This window comes from Trachypithecus francoisi, unplaced genomic scaffold, assembly GCF_009764315.1.
Source record: "Trachypithecus francoisi isolate TF-2019V2 unplaced genomic scaffold, Tfra_2.0 Lachesis_group0, whole genome shotgun sequence".
Classification (NCBI taxonomy): Eukaryota; Metazoa; Chordata; class Mammalia; order Primates; family Cercopithecidae; genus Trachypithecus; species Trachypithecus francoisi.
In genome coordinates, this window is record NW_022681453.1 from 54,015,941 (window position 1) to 54,032,781 (window position 16,841).

Sequence of the window (16,841 nt, forward strand, 5' to 3'; positions counted from 1 at the left end):
CTACAGGCAAGCACCACCAGGCCTGGCTAATTGTTTTATTTATTTATTATTTTTATTTATTTATTTTTTGAGAGGATGTTTTGCTTTTTTGCCCAGGCTAGAGTGATGTGGCACAATCTCAGCTCACTGCAACCTCCGCCCCCTGGGTTTAAGCAGTTCTCCTGCCTCAGCCTCCCTAGTACCTGGGATTATAGGTGCCCGCCACCACGCCCAGCTAATTTTTGCATTTTTAGTAGAGACGGGATTTCACCATTTTTGCCAGGCTGGTCTCAAACTCCTGACCTCAGGTGATCCGCCCACCTCGACCTCCCAAAGTGCTGGGATTACAGGTGTGACCCAACATGCCAGGCCAATTTTTTTATTTTTTATATAGATGAGGTCTTGCTGTGTTGCCCAGACTCGTCTGACATTTTTTTTTTTTTTTTTTTTCTGAAACGGAGTCTCACTCTGTCGCCCAGGCTGGAGTGCAGTGGCGTGGCCTGGCTAATTTTTTTTTTGTATTTTTAGTAGAGACAGGGTTTCACCGTGTTAGCCAGGATGGTCTCGATCTCCTGACCTCGTGATCTGCCCACCTCAGCCTGCCAAAGTGCTGGGATTACAGACATGAGCCACTGCACCTGGCCTGGTCTCAAATTTTTAGCTTCAAGTGATCCTCCTGCTTGGGCCTCCCAAAGTACTGGGATTATAGGCATGAGCCACTGCTCCCAGTCCTCAAATTTTTCTTTTTTAAACTTAGGTAAACAAGCTAATTGTGGAGAAAAACCCACAAGGAAACTACAGATGTAAAATATACAGTTTTTCTCCACTCTCTGTCCCATTCCTCAGGGATAATCATCCTTCCAAATTTTTTCTCTTCATATACAAGCTGTAATTGCGTGGAAGTACAGGTATACTCTTATACCTACACATATATATGTTTATATATTATTTTTACAAAAGCAGAATCTTAACTATGATTATGGGTGGTGGTGGTGTTTAAAGAGACAGGGTCTCACTCTGTCACCAGGCTGGAGTGCAGTGGCATAATCATAGCTTACTGTTGCCTCAACCTCCTGGGCTCAAGTGAGCCTCCCTCCTCAGCCTCTCAAAGCAGTGGGATTATAGGCATAAGCCACCATGCCCAGCCGGATTATCCTTTTGCAGGTTGCTGTTTTTTCCGCTTCATATCAGGAATGTCTTTTCTCTGTCAAAAAATATAGTATGGCTTAGCAGTCCCTAACCTTTTTGGCACCAGGGACTGGTTTCATGGAAGAGAGTTTTTCCACAGACTGTGTCAGGGCATGATTTCAGGATGAAACAGTTCCACCTTAGATCATCAGGCACTATTTAGATTCTCATAAGGAATGTGCAGCCTAGATCCTGTGCATGTGCAGTTCACAATAGGGTTCACACTCCCATGAGAATCTAATGCTGCTGCTATTTTGACAGGAGAAGGATCTCAGGTGGTAATGCCCACTTGACCACCCCTCACCTCCTGCTGTGCACTTGGTTCCTAGCAGACCACAGACTTTTGTGGTCCAGGGGTTGCAGACCCCTACTCTAGGTTATTCTTTTTGTTTGTTTGTTAATTTTTTAATTAAAAAAAATTTTTTTTAAGATAGAGCTTTGCTCTGTCACTTAGGCTGGAGCGCAGTGGCATAATCTTGGCTCACTGTAACCTCCACCTCCCGGGTATAAGTGATTCACTTGCCACAACTTCCCGAGTAGCTGAGATTACAGGCACCTGCCACCATGACTGACTAATTTTTTTGTGAGTATTTTTGGTAGAGATGGGGTTTCACCACGTTGGCCAGGCTAGTCTCAAACTCCTGACCTCAGGTAATCTGCCCACCTCGGCCTCCCAAAGTGCTGGGATTACAGGCATGAGCCACCACACCCTGCATGGCTTATTCTTTTTGATGACTGTGTAATATTCCAAAAATTAAAATAACTCCATCATAATGTATTGAATCTTTCCTGTATTGATGGCATTTATAGTCTTTCCAACTTTTTTTTTTGAGATGGAGTCTGGCTCTGTCGCCCAGGCTGGAGTGCAGTGGCCGGATCTCAGCTCACTGCAAGCTCTGCCTCCCAGGTTTTCGCCATTCTCCTGCCACAGCCTCCCCAGTAACTGGGACTACAGGCGCCCGGCACCTTGCCCAGCTATTTTTTTGTATTTTTTAGTAGAGACAGGGTTTCACCGTGTTAGCCAGGATGGTCTCGATCTCCTGACCTCGTGATCCGCCCGTCTCGGCCTCCCAAAGTGCTGGGATTACAGGCTTGAGCCACTGCGCCTGGCCGTCTTTCCAACTTTTTACAAAGTAATTTTCCTTTTTTTTTTTTTTTTGAGACAGTCTTGCTCTGTCACCCAGGCTCGAGTACAGTGGCTCGATCTTGGCTCACTGCAACCTCTGGTACCCGGGTTCAAGCAATTCTCCTGCCTCAGCTTCCCAACTACCTGGGATTACAGGTGCATGCCACCTTGCCTGGCTAAGTTTTGTATTTTTAGTAGAGACGGAGTTTCAGCATCTTGGCCAGGCTGGTCGTGCATGATCCACCTGTCTCGGCCTCCCAAATTGCTGGGATTACAGGCGTGAGCCACTTCGCCTGGCCTAGTAATTTTCCTAATAATAGTGAAAATACATACTGTAGTTGGCAACAAATACACACTGGAGTTGGCAAGTGATTGAATCTTTCTTTTAATAAATGTCAAAATGTTCAGAGTTACATCTGTAATAATATCACTTTCATGTATATTGCTCTGTATTCTTTTGTTTTTTTTTTTTTTCTTTTTGAGACAGAGTCTCACTCTGTCACCTAGGCTGGAGTGCAGTGGCGCCATCTTGGCTCACTGCAAGCTCCGCCTTCTGGGTTCACGCCATTCTCCTGCCTCAGCCTCCCCAGCAGCTGGGACTACAGGCGCACGCTGCCACACCCGGCTAATTTTTTGTGTTTTTAGTAGAGATGGGGTTTCACCGTGTTAGCCAGGATGGTCTCGATCTCCTGTCCTTGTGATCCGCCCGCCTTGGCCTCCCAAAGTGCTGGGATTACAGGCGTGAGCCACCATGCCTGGCCTGCTCTGTATTTTTTTATTTTTTATTTTTTTTGAGACAGAGTCTCGCTCTGCCCCCAGGCTGGAGTGCAGCTCCGCCTCCCGGGTTCACGCCATTCTCCTGCCTCAGCCTCCCGAGTAGCTGGGACTACAGGGGCCCGCCGCTAGGCCTGGCTGATTTTTTTGTATTTTTAGTAGAGATGGGGTTTCACTGGGTTAGCCAGGATGGTCTCGATCTCCTGACCTCGTGATCCACCCACCTCGGCCTCCCAAAGTGCTGGGATTACAGGCGTGAGCCACCGTGCCCGGCCTCTGTATTCTTAAGAGGTACCAGTGGTTAATAGTTGTGGCACTTTATTTCTCTGAAAAATATTTCTGGGTTTTGTGAAAAGTGTAGATACTCACAGGGGAGTGTGTGGAACAAATGAGCATTATCCATTCTGTCTTTTAACGGGGAAAAGCTGCTGTTTCATTGTAGCGAATGTACTGTTTTGTTAACTGTTTTTCTATTATTGCGTATTTATTGACATTAGGTGTTTGACCTGGTGATGCTTTTCATCATCTATAGCACCAATACTCAGACAAAGAAGTACATTGAAAGGGTGCTAAGAAATAAGATTCGATCAGGCTACATTCAAGAACAGCTGCTCCAGAGTACATTCTCTGTTCATTACTTAGTAAGTGTCAGAGACTATTGATCTTTAATCTAAAATGGAAAGCTTTACAGCTCCCATGTAAAATTTCATCTTATTTCAGTCCATTGTTCAAACCCATTGAGATTTTTGAATTTTATTTTTGCATGAATTGTTTTAATTGTCTATCTCAATGCAGTTTGCAACTTTGACAAACTGACCTTCCGTATCCTATTTAAGTAGCTTACAAAAACCTTGAGGGGAAAAGGACCAGCCTGTAGAAACTAGTAGAAATGTAAATATGAACCTATTTGAACTGTCACTCTTTGGCCATTCAAAACTGTGAAATTTAGGTGATAATTCCTCTGGAAATGTAAATTATTCAAAGTGGAATTTTATAAGCTGGGAATAGTGTTTTGCCAGCTGAACATTCGGGGTATTAACAGTATAGAACTTAGAAAACTGGATGGGCCAGTTGTTTGGGGTTTGGGTTAGGAGCTAATGAGAATACCTCATTGGGTCTTAAATTTTACATTTAGAAATATATAGATTTAGCAGTTGTATTGTTTTATCTTGCAGTTCTTTCTGTGTTTATTTCTGCCAGTTGTATATGTTTTGGGCTGTAATTTTCTAGACACAGAAACCATATGTAATTTTTCATTGTATTTTCCCCAATAAAGCATTATACCCAGCTGAGTACTAAATATAAGATTTTTAAAACTTACGATATCAATAAGGAAGCTATGCTTTTTAACTGGTTATTTAGTCTGGGTCTATTAATGTCTATGTATATTACATTATTGGTAGGGTATGATCACTTCTCTTCTTGATCTTCTTTTAAAAAAATCAGTTTAGTTAGCATTGAACCTTATAGACCAACTTCAAATTATAAGCAAGGTGGAACATCCCTGGGTGGGGGGTAGTGTGATTGCATGGGGAAACTGGGATTTAGAAGATCTGGCCTCCAATCCCAAATTGAGCAGATATGAATGTTCTATTAGCCTTATAATTTAACTTCTTTAAGCTTAAAGGTCAATTATTATCCAAACGTGGAATCCCATTGATGCTGAGAGTAATCTCGGAATGGTGAAGGATTATTTTTGTGTAAAGCAAAGATTAAGATTTCCTAAGTTAAAGTAAGAGTTAGGAAGGAGAAGTCTGACATTCCAAAAGGATAAGTTAACTCTTAGCTTGTGTACTAACTGCTTCTTATAGCTCCTTTTCTCTCTCTACTCTTCCCCACTCAAGGTTCTTAAGGATATGTGTTCATCCATTCTGTCTCTGGCTCAGAGTTTGCTTCACTCTCTAGACCAGAGTATAATTTCATTTGGCAGTCTCCTATACAAATATGCATTTAAGTTTTTTGACACGTACTGCCAGCAGGTATGTTGAAACATTTATTTTGGCAAGGGGGGAACAGGGGAAGGGAAAATAATCTGATGTTTATTTCTTGTTGGTTGGAACTTACTAAAGGGGAAGGAACTCTGAACTGGGTCTCAGGAAAGCTCAATTCTACTCCCAGCCTTAATGAAATTAAGAGACTTGACTGGTGGATCTAACTCTGTGTTCTGAGCTCTAAAATTCTGTCTGAAATTAAGATCCAGATCTATTTCAAAACATGAGACACTTTTTTTGTTTTGTTTTGTTTTGAGACGGGGTTTTGCTCTTCATGTCCAGGCTGGAGTGCAGTGGCATGATCTCGGCTCACTGCAACTTTTGCCTCCCAGGTTCAAGCGATTCTCCTGTCTCAGCCTCCTGAGTAGCTGTGATTAAAGGCACACACCACCACAACTGGCTAATTTTTTGTATTTTTAGTAGAGACAGAGTTTCACCATGTTGGCCAGGTTAGTCCCGAACTCCTGACCTCAGGTGATCCGCCTGCCTCGGCCTCTCAAAGTGCTGGGATTACAGGCATGAGCCATCGGGCCCAGCCAAGACACATTTTAATAGCATATATCCAGAGAGGAGGGACTGTATTTGTGGAAAATGTTTATGAAAGCAAGTAAAGAACAGTGTCTTATTTTGTATTTTTACATATATTCTTCCTATTATTGACGATGTTAAAACACATTTGAATGGAAATTTTAAAATGAAGATTTGTAAAAAAATTTTAAACATTTAAAGTAGAGCAGTAGTTGCAGCTGACATGAGGTAGCTGCTGCAGTTGAGAATATAATTCTGTTATGACTATTACACAGTGACAGTATAAAGGGAGAATGGCATCTAAGACATTTTTGAACCTTCTTAATGTCTTAGAGACACTCTCATGATCCATGTTTGCTTGGAAACATGCAAGTCTAGCCAGTACTATATAAAGAAAGCCTTTAAAGCTTTTAATCCTTGAGTGCCATCATTTTGAGAAATTTCAACTGATCTTGTACAACCTCAACTTAAAGGGTAAAATTTAACCCATGTGGGAACAAGAAAGAGGAAAACTATGCCAAGGAGCAAAATCAGGAGGGCTTAGGTAGTGCTCACCGATAAAATATGGGAAATAGGTCAAGATGGGATGGTAAAGTTACGCTGGCATATTCCTAAATCTCCTGAAGCCAACATTAATGAAAACTAGATAATAGATGATGGGATTGGGTTGATTGTGATTTTAATGAAGTAGAGATTGGAGAGGCCTTGGGGGTGAATCCCTTTAGAATGGCCATCCCATATTTTGTTTTACATTGTCCTGTTGACTCTCCTCTGTATAGGAGGTGGTTGGTGCCTTAGTGACCCATATCTGCAGTGGGAATGAAGCTGAAGTTGATACCGCGTTAGATGTCCTCCTAGAGTTGGTAGTGTTAAACCCGTCTGCTATGATGATGAATGCTGTCTTTGTAAAGGTATCTTATTGGCTTCTTTTACTTTAGATATTGAATACTGTTAATTGGTGGGAGGAGGTGGGAAGGAGGTGAGATGATGGGCAAGTAATATAAATAAAAAGTGACTATTCTATCTATGTGTTGATTCATTCAGCAAACACTTCTTTATACCTAACCTACAGGCTAAGCTTTATTCTGGGTGCTGTGGGTGTAAAGTAGGTCCTTGCCTTTGATGTTAAAGACTAAGACACCTAAGCAAGTCACTATAAATACAATATGGTGAATTCTCTGGTAAAGTACTGTAGCTAAAACAGAGCAAGAATAATTAAATTTAGCCTGGGAAGCTGGAGAATTCTTCAAAGAGGCGATTTGAGTGATTGCTGAAGGATGGGAATGACTGACAAGAGAAAGTATGGGAAGTTGTGTTCTAAGCAGAGAAGAGTTTGAGCAGAAACAAACTGGTGCCCAAGTCAATGGTGTGACTGAGGAATGAGAAGCAAACAAGCATGACTGGAGAATAGGATATATATGGAGAAGAGTGATAGGAGGCAAGGCTGGTAAGACATAGGACAGGCCCATTTGCAAAGGGTCTCAAATAACATGCTAAAGAGTTTCAACTTTATGTTCTAGACATTAGGGAGCTATTACCAGTTTTTACACAGAGTTGATTTAATCTGCTCAGCATTCAGAGATAACTCAGTAGGCTATATGATGGGTGGATTAGAGACTGCTGAAAGGGTCTAAGGCAGTGAGAGTAAGGGCCAGATTTTGGTCACGGGAATGTAGAAGAAATGATGGCTTAAGAGACAATTTGGTGTTAGAATTAACATGACTTGGTGACTATTAAGAATATGTGGCAGGTGCGGTGGCTCACACCTGTAATCCCAGCACTTTGGGAGGCCAAGACGGGTGGATCACGAGGTCAGGAGATCGAGACCATCCTGGCTAACACGGTGAAACCCCGTCTCTACTAAAAACACAAAAATTAGCTGGGCATGGTGGTGGGCACCTGTAGTCCCAGCTACTTGGGAGGCTGAGGCAGGAGAATGACTTGAACCTGGGAGGCAGAGCTTTCAGTGAGCCGAGATCGCACCACTGCACTCCAGCCTGGGTGACAGAGCAAGACTCCGTCTCAAAAAATAAAAAAAAAAGAGAATATATGGCAATGAGAAACAGGAAAACTAGGTCCGAGTTTTTCATGTTAGGAAACCAGGTGAATGGTTGTGCTGTTTCCAGAGACCAGGAGGGGAGTGCGTCTTCTGTAGGAAGTATGATGAGTTCACTATGGGATAGCCACATGTAGGTGGTTAGTGGATAGTTGGAAATTCTGGTTTGGAACCCTGTGGGGCACCCTTTGGTGGAAGATTTAGTTTGGATATTCAGAACCATATAAATGTGAGCTCAACTGAGGTAATTTTGAGGCAGAAGACCATAGAAGTTTAGAAGAGGATAGCTGGGCACGGTGGCTCACACCTGTAATCCCAGCACTTTGGGAGGCCGAGGCGGACGGATCACCTGAGGTTAGGAGTTCAAGACCAGCCTGACCAACACGGAAAAACCCCCTAAACCTCTACTAAAAATACAAAAATTAGTTGGGCATGGTGGTGCATGCCTGTAATCCCAGCTACTCGAGAGGCTGAGGCAGGAGAATCATTTGAACCCAGGAGGTGGAGGCTGCAGTGAGCTGAGATCATGCCATCACACTCCAGCCTAGGCGAGAAGAGCGAAACTCTGTCAAAAAGCGAGGGATTTATCTCCAGTGCTGGATACTGTAGAGGTTGAAGATGGAGCAGAGGCTATTGTCTTTGGCAATTATGATACCTCTGGCAACCTCTGAGAGAACAGTGTTAATTGAATTATAAGGTTGGAAGCCAGAGAGCAGTAACTTGAAGACTTGGGGAATAGAGTCAATGTTGAGAAGCATCAAAGAGGACAGAATAAGAAAAGTAGCTTGAGAAAGAAGCTAGTTGCAAGGGAGATTTTTTTTTTGAGACGGAGTCTTGCTCTGTCCCCCAGGCTGGAGTGCAGTGGCGCGATCTTGGCTCACTGCAAGCTCCGCCTCCCGGGTTCACACCGTTCTCCTGCCTCAGCCTCCCGAGTAGCTGGGACTACAGGTGGCCGCCACCACGCCTGGCTAATTTTTGGTATTTTTAGAGATGGGGTTTGACCGTGTTAGCCAGGATGGTCTCAATCTCCTGACTTCGTGATCTGCCTGTCTCGGCCTCCCAAAGTGCTGGGATTAGAAGTGTGAGCCACCGCGCCCGGCCACAAGGGAGATTTTTTTAGATGAGGAGGCTTGAGATCGCTTTTAGGCTGAGAGAAAGAATTCAATAGAGAGGAAGAAATGGAGATTTTTAGAAACTAATTAAAAGTTTTCAAAGCTGTTTTATTACTTTATCCTCAGACAAACCATGAAAGGTAGTATAGCTATTATTATCGCCATGTTACAGATGAGAAAAGCTGAAACATTTCCCACGGTTGCAAAGTAAGTAGTTTCCTTGTGACTCCTTCGAGATCTGTAGAGAAAGGAGAAATAATTCATGGAGTAGAAGCTGGGAAGGGATGATATGGCAAGGAATAGGGTAAAGACATAACTTTTGGTAGAATATTGTTTTCACTGAAAAAAGGGGAAAGGTGGAGGTAAAGAATACTAAGAACTGGGAGGTGCATTAGAATGACTAAGCAGTAGATGACTAAAGCCCAGGATTGTGGTTTAGAGTGAAGAGGATAACTTTATCTTTCCTGATAGTTAGTTCCTAGTCTCTGATAAGAGACTTAGAAAGCTGGAAGAATTTTCTCAGTTTATTTCCAGTCTATCAAACCTTTGGGCTCTGAGCATAGCTTTTAGAACTTGAGCTTTTAAGGGAGCTAAAAAGTTTTAGATACCTGGCTATCTATGTGTGCCTTTTTTACAGGAATTTTAATTTTTTGATTTTTAAGGGAAAAATGTTAGCTGCTAGCCTCATTGTTGGCATCATTTTTTCCACAGGGCATTTTAGATTATCTGGATAACATATCCCCTCAGCAAATACGAAAAGTCTTCTATGTTCTCAGCACACTGGCATTTAGTAAACAGAATGAAGCCAGCAGCCACATCCAGGTAAGAGGCAATGTTGGGAAATATTCTTTTTTTTTTTTTTTTTTTTGAAACGGAATCTAGCTCTGTCTCCTAGACTGGAGTGCAGTTGGCACGATCTCGGCTCAGTGCAACCTCCACCTCCTGGGCTCAAGCTATTATCCTGCCTCAGCCTCCCAAGTAGCTGGGACTACGGGCACATGCCACCATACCCGGCTAATTTTTGTAATTTTACTACTTTGTATTAATTTTAAACCTCTTTTTTTTTTTTTTTTTGAGACAGAGTCTTGTTCTGTTGCCCAGGCTGGAGTGCAGTGGCCGGATCTCAGCTCACTACAACCTCCGCCTCCCGGGTTCACGCCATTCTCCCGCCTCAGCCTCCTGAGTAGCTGGGACCACAGGCGCCCACCACCTTGCCCGGCTAATTTTTTGTATTTTTAGTAGAGACGGGGTTTCACCGTGTTAGCCAGGATGGTCTCGATCTCCTGACCTCGTGATCCGCCCGTCTCGGCCTCCCAAAGTGCTGGGATTACAGGCTTGAGCCATCGTGCCCGGCCAGTTTTAAACCTCTTTACTTGAAATTTGCTAGGAAAAAAACAAACAAACAAGCAAATGATAGATTTGCTAGTGTGTAGTAGTGGAAATAGCCATAGTACCAGCATTTTTTAATTCTTAACACAAACATTAAGTGCCTATCCTGTGCCAGGCACTGATATATTAGATCCTCTGCCCTCGAAAAGCTTTGTCTGTTAGGGAAGAGATGGGTCTGTGATCAGATAACCATGAAACTGTTCAGGTTCTGAGTGCAGTGGGGACACAGAATTGCCTTGTTTCCTAAGAAACATCTCCATCTAATGTGAACTTCACGTGGGCTTGCTTTCGTTTGTGGACACCATTTACTGAAAAAGCCAGGCTGTAATCCCAGCACTTTGGGAGGCCAAGGCAGGCGAATCACATGTGCCCAGGAGTCTGAGACCAGCCTGGGCACCATGGTGAAACCCCATTTCTACAAAAACATACAGAAATTAGCCAGGTGTGGTGGCACACACCTGTAATCCTAGCTACTCAGGAGGCTGAGGTAGGAGGATCCATTGAGACCAGGGAGTTGAGGCTCCAGTGAGCCATGATTGTGTCACTGCATTCCAGCCTGGGCAAGAGAATGAGACTCCATCTCTAAATAAATAAATAAATAAAAAGGAAAGATTAGATTGGAATTGTAACTTGTAACTCGTTTGTATCTTTAGTGCTACTTTGTGGCAATAATTCATACTGGACTGTGGCTTTGAACAACCAGCATATTTTTTTATCTTTTCTTCCCCCCCTTTCTTGGATCCCCAGTCAGCACATTTTTTTAATTAAAAAAAAAATTTTGGACTAGGTAATATACATGCGTCATACAAAATTCAAAACAAGGCCGGGCGCGGTGGCTCAAGCCTGTAATCCCAGCACTTTGGGAGGCCGAGACGGGCGGATCACGAGGTCAGGAGATCGAGACCATCCTGGCTAATACGGTGAAACCCCGTCTCTACTAAAAAATACAAAAAACTAGCCGGGCGACAAGTCGGGCGCCTGTAGTCCCAGCTACTCGGGAGGCTGAGACAGGAGAATGGCGTGAACCCGGGAGGCGGAGCTTGCAGTGAGCTGAGATCCGGCCACTGCACTCCAGCCTGGGCGGCAGAGCAAGACTCCGTCTCAAAAAAAAAAAAAAAAAACAAAATTCAAAATATATAGAAGGGTATCCAGTGAAAAATAACTCTCACTTCTTCTCTCCTCTAGGCACCTGGTTTGTCTTCCACTTTATAACCTTCTGAGATGTTCTGAGAATTTACAAATTTGTATTTACCTGTAGTTTCCTTTCCCTTCTTGTTCTACATCTTACCTTTTGCATTTAGCAGTTTATTTTGGAGATTCCTTCAAATCAGCGATATAAAGCTACTTCATCATTGTATTTTATTTTTGAATTTTGATAAATATACATAACATAAAATAGAATATTTAAGCTGTTTTTAAGGGTACAATTTAGTAGCATTAAGTATATTCACAGTGTTATACAACCATTACCACTATCCATTTCTAGAACTTTCTGATCGTCCCAAGCAAACTTTGTACCCATTAGGCAATAATTCACCATCTTCCTCTCCCCACCCTCTAATAATCACTAATCACATTCTGTCTATGGATTTGTTCATTCTAGATGCCTCATATAAATGGATTCATACGATATGTATCCTTTTGTGTCTCACTTATTTCACTTAGCATAATATTTTCAAAGTTCACGTATGTTGTAGCATGCATCAGAACTTTATTCCCATTACAGGTGTAATGATTCCATTCTTTGTTTTTGTTATTGTTTTGTTTTGTTTTGTAGAGACGGAGTCTCACTCTGTTGCCCAGGCTTGAGTGCAATGGCACAACCTTGGCTTACCATAATCTCTGCCTCCTGGGTTCAAGCAGTTCTCTTGCCTTAGCCTCCCAAGTAGCTGGGGTTATAGGCGCGCACCACCACGCCCGGCTAAGTTTTGTATTTTTAGTAGAGATGAGATTTTGCCATATTGGCCAGGCTGGTCTCGAACTCCTCACCTCAGGTGATCCGCCTGCCTCGGCCTCCCAAAGTGCTAGGACTGCAGGCGTGAGCCACTGCACCCAGCCCCCATTCTTTGTTTATAACACGTTTTGTTTATCCATTCATCCATTGATGGACTATTGGGTTGTTTCCACCTTTTGGCCATTTGAATAATGTTGCTGTGACCATTGGTTTACAAATATTTGTTTGAGTCTCTGTCTTCAGTTCTTTTTTTTTTTTTTTTTTGAGACGGAGTATCGCTCTGTCGCCCGGGCTGGAGTGCAGTGGCCAGATCTCAGCTCACTGCAAGCTCCGCCTCCTGGGTTTACGCCATTCTCCTGCCTCAGCCTCCTGAGTAACTGGGACTACAGGCACCTGCTACCTCGCCCGGCTAGTTTTTTGTATTTTTTAGTAGAAACGGGGTTTCACCATGTTAGCCAGGATGGTCTCGATCTGCTGACCTCGTGATCCGCCCGTCTTGGCCTCCAAAAGTGCTGGGATTACAGGCTTGAGCCACTGCGCCCGGCTGTCTTCAGTTCTTTAGGGTATGTTTCTAAGAGTGGAATTGCTGGATCATATGATGACCATATGTTTACCATTTTGAGGAACCACCAAACTGCTTTCCATAGCAGCTGCATAATTTTACATTCCCACCAACAATGTATGTAGGTTCCACTTTCTCCATATCCTTGCCAACATTTATTTTCCTTTCTTAAAAATTGCTTTTGATTTTTATTAATTAATTAATATAAACAATTATTATTATTTTTAGATAGGGTGTTGCTCTATCACCCAAGCTGCAGTGCAGTGGCGCAATCATACTTCACTGCAACCTGAAAATCCCGTGGTTAAGCAGTCTTCCCAACTCAGCCTCCTGAGTACCTGGGACTACAGGTACCTGCCACCTCGCCAGGCCCTATTTTTTAATTGTAATCATTCTGATGAGTACAAAGTGGTATCTCATTGTGGTTTGATTTGTATTTCCTAATGACTAATGATGTTAAGCATCTTTTCACGTACTTCTTGGCGATTTCTATATTTTTGTAGAAATGTCTATTCAAGGCCTTTACCCATTTTTGTTTGTTTTGTTTTAGAGATGGGGTCTCACTCTGTCACACACTTTGGAGTGCAGTGGTGTGATCTTGGCTCACTGCAACCTCCACCTCCCAGGCTCAAGCGATCCTCCCATGTCAGCCTCCTGAGTATCTGGGACCACATGGTAGTGCATGCACTACCATGCCCAGCTAATTTTTTGTAATTTTGGTGACATGAGGTTTCGTCATGTTACCCAGACTGGTCTGGAACACTTGAGCTCAGGAGATCCACCCACCTCTGCCTCCCAAAGTGCTGGCATCACAGGCATGAGCCACTGTGCTCAGCCCTTTGCCCATTTTTAAATTAGGTTTTTGTCGCCATTGAGGTATAGGAGTTATTTATATATTCTGGATATTGATCCCTTCTCAGATACATGATTTGCAAATATTTTCTCCCATTCTATGGGTTTTTACTCCCTTGATAGTGTCCTTTGATGCCCAAAAGTATTTAGTTTCAATAAAGTCAAATTTATCTATTTTTTTCATTTTCTTTTTCTTTTTTTTGAGACGGAGTCTTACTTTGTCGCCCAGGCTGGAGTGCAGTGGCACCATCTCGGTTCACTGCAAGCTCCGCCTCCTGGGTTCACACAATTCTCCTGCCTCCGCCTCCAGTGTAGCTGGGACTACGGGCACGCGCCACCACGCCTGGCTAATTTTTTGTATTTTTAGTAGAGACGAGGTTTCACCATGTTAGCCAGGATGGTCTCGATCTCCTGACCTCGTGATCCGCCCGCCTCGGCCTCCCAAAGTGCTGGGATTACAGGCGTGAGCCACCGCGCCCGGCTTCTTTCTGCCTTCTTAATTCCGGCAAAGATCATTTTTCTTCTTGGGATTCTCCAAATACTCCATCAGTTTTTCCTCTCCCCAGGTGATGCCTTTGTTCTTCTTGGCGTCTGTGTAAGAGAATCCAATGGCCTGACCTGTCTTCTGCGCGAAGAGACCATGGAGATTAGGCCCAGTCTTGTGCTTGCCTCCCTTTTGCACGGTGTGGCACTGGGCACACTTCTGAACAAAAATCTTCTTACCTTTCTCAACATCACCCATATTTTTTTTTTTTTTTTTTTTTTTATTTATTATACTTTAAGTTCTAGGGTACATGTGCATGACGTTTATATCATGTATAACTCCCCAATGCAATCCCTCCCTCCTCCCCCCTCCCCATGATAGGCCCCAGTGAACATCACCCATATTTAATTCTCTTTATCGTCACTGGCGCCACGAAGACTGCCACTCCAAAGCTGTGCGACCCACACTCTATCAATTTTTTTTCCTGTGTTGCTTGTCCTTTTGGTTGTCATGCTTAAGATACCATTGCCGAATCCAAGGTCATGAAGATTTTCTTTTATTTTCTTCTAAGAGAAAGTTTTAGCTCTTAAATTTAGGTCTTTGATCCACTTTGTGTTAATTTTTGTATATAGCATATTTTAATATTTTAAGGATTTAACTTCATTCTTTTGCAGATGGATATCCAGTTTTTCCAGTGCCATTTGTTGAAAAAATGATCCTTTCACCATTGAAATGATTTTGGCACCTTTGTCAAAAATCAATTTGTCACATATATGACGGCTTATCTTTGAACTCTGTGTTCTGTTTCATTGGTCTGTATGTCTGTCCTGCCATCACCACACTGTTTTGACTACTGTAGCTTTGTATTGATATTGAAATCAGGAAGTGTGAGCCCTCCAAATTTGTTCTTTTTCAAGGTTTTGGCAGTTTGGGGTCCCTTGAAATTCCATGTGAATTTTGGTATGGATCTTTCTATTTCTGCAAAACGTGTTGTGGGACTTTGATAAGGATTGCGCTGAATCACTTTGAATGGTATTGTCATCTTAACAATATTGAGTGTCTTCCAGTCCGTAAAGACAATAGCTCTTTCTGTTTACTTATGTCTTTAATGTTTTTCAGCAATATTTTTTTATTTTATTTTATTTTATTTTATTTTATTTTGAGACAGTGTCTGGCTCTGTCACCCAGGCTAGAGTATAGTGGCGTGATCCTGGCTCACTGTATTCTTGACTTCCCAGGCTCAGGTGATCCTCCCACGCCAGCATTCCGAGTAGCCAGGACCTCAGGCATGCACCACCACAGCTGGCTAGTTTTTGTATTTTCTGTAGAAACGAGGTTTTGCCATGTTACCAGGTTGGTCTTGAACTCCTGGGTTCAAGCAATTCAGCCGCCTCAGCCTCCCAAAGTGTTAGGATAACAGGTATAAGCCACTTGGCCCAGCCTTGCCTCCATGTTTAAATCTTTACTTGAGTATTTTATTCTAGTTCATTATTTTAGCTGAGCAGTCATCAACGTTATGATAATTTTCATATCCTTATAGAAATAATAACAATAAAAGATATTATTGGCTGGGTGCAGTGGCTCACACCTGTAATCCCAGCACTTTGGGAGGCCGAGGCGGGCGGATCACAAGGTCAGGAGATCGAGACCATCCTGGCTAACACGGTGAAACCCTGTCTCTACTAAAATTACAAAAAATTAGCCAGGCGTGGTGGCAGGCACCTGTAGTCCCAGCTACTTGGGAGGCTGAGACAATAGAATGGCGTGAACCCAGGAGGCGGAACTTGCAGTGAACCAAGATCATGCCACTGCACTCCAGCCTGGGTGATAGAGCAACACTCCGTCTCAGGAAAAAAATAAAAAATAAAAAATAAATAAAATAAAATAAAATATATTATTATTGAATGTCATGTGCCAGGCACTGTTCTATAAGGTTTTTTTTTTTTTTTTCTTTTTAAGTTCTAGGATACATGTGCACAACGTGCAGGTTTGTTACATATGTATACATGTGCCATGTTGGTGTGCTGCACCCGTTAACTCATCATTTACATTAGGTATATCTCCTAACGCTATCCCTCCCTGCTCCCCCGACCCCATGACAGGCCCCGGTGTGTGATGTTCCCCTTCCTGTGTCCAAGTGTTCTCATGTTCTAGAAGTTTTTTATAATTTATCTCTAATCCTTAAAACAACCTTCCACATTTCGGGCCGGGCGCAGTGGCTCACACCTGTAATCCCAGCACTTTGGGAGGCCAAGGTGGGTAGGTCACAAGGTCAGGAGATCGAGACCATCCTGACTAACACGGTGAAACCCCGTCTCTACTAAAAATACAAAAAATTAGCCAGGCGTGGTGGTGGGTGCCTGTAGTCCCAGTTACTCAGAAGGCTGAGGCAGAAGAATGGTGTAAACCCGGGAGGCAGAGCTTGCAGTGAGCCAAGATGGTGCCACTGCACTCCAGCCTGGGTGACAGAGCGAGACTTTGTCTCAAAAAAAAAAAAAAAAAACTTCCCCATTTCACTGATATAAACATTAAAACTTGGAGAGATGAATTGACTTGTTAAAGACACACAGGGCTAGTTATGATGGTTCACACCTGTAATCCCAGCACTTTGGAAGGCCAAGGCGGGTGGATCACCTGAGGTCAGGAGTTCAACACCAGCCTAGCCAACATGGTGAAACCCCATCTCTACTAAAAATACAAAATTAGCCGGTCGTGGTAGCGGGCGCCTGTAATCCTAGTTACCCAGGAGGCTGAGGCAGGAGAATCGTTTGAACCTGGGAGGCAGAGGTTGCAGTGAGCAGAGATTGTGTCTTTGCACTCTAGCCTGGGCAACAAGAACAAAACTG

At 43.1% G+C, this 16,841-nt stretch overlaps 1 protein-coding gene across 12 annotated transcripts in view; it reads left to right on the forward strand.

The window, feature by feature from the left end:
* FANCD2 (FA complementation group D2) overlaps window positions 1-16,841 on the forward strand; it is a 97,475-nt gene that overhangs the window by 40,301 nt on the left and 40,333 nt on the right. For 9 of the 12 annotated variants that reach the window (XR_004437006.1, XM_033210635.1, XM_033210634.1 and 6 more), the window contains 4 exons: window positions 3,565-3,708; window positions 4,912-5,046; window positions 6,366-6,497; window positions 9,466-9,576. Coding sequence is in view for 11 of the 12 variants with exons in the window: in XM_033210635.1 (XP_033066526.1) it covers window positions 3,565-3,708; window positions 4,912-5,046; window positions 6,366-6,497; window positions 9,466-9,576 (522 nt within the window). In the remaining variant the exon portion in view is untranslated. Of the gene's footprint in view, window positions 1-736; window positions 897-3,564; window positions 3,709-4,911; window positions 5,047-6,365; window positions 6,498-9,465; window positions 9,577-16,841 lie in introns of those variants that run through there. The other 3 variants (XM_033210638.1, XM_033210639.1, XM_033210642.1) reach the window with 3 other exon arrangements.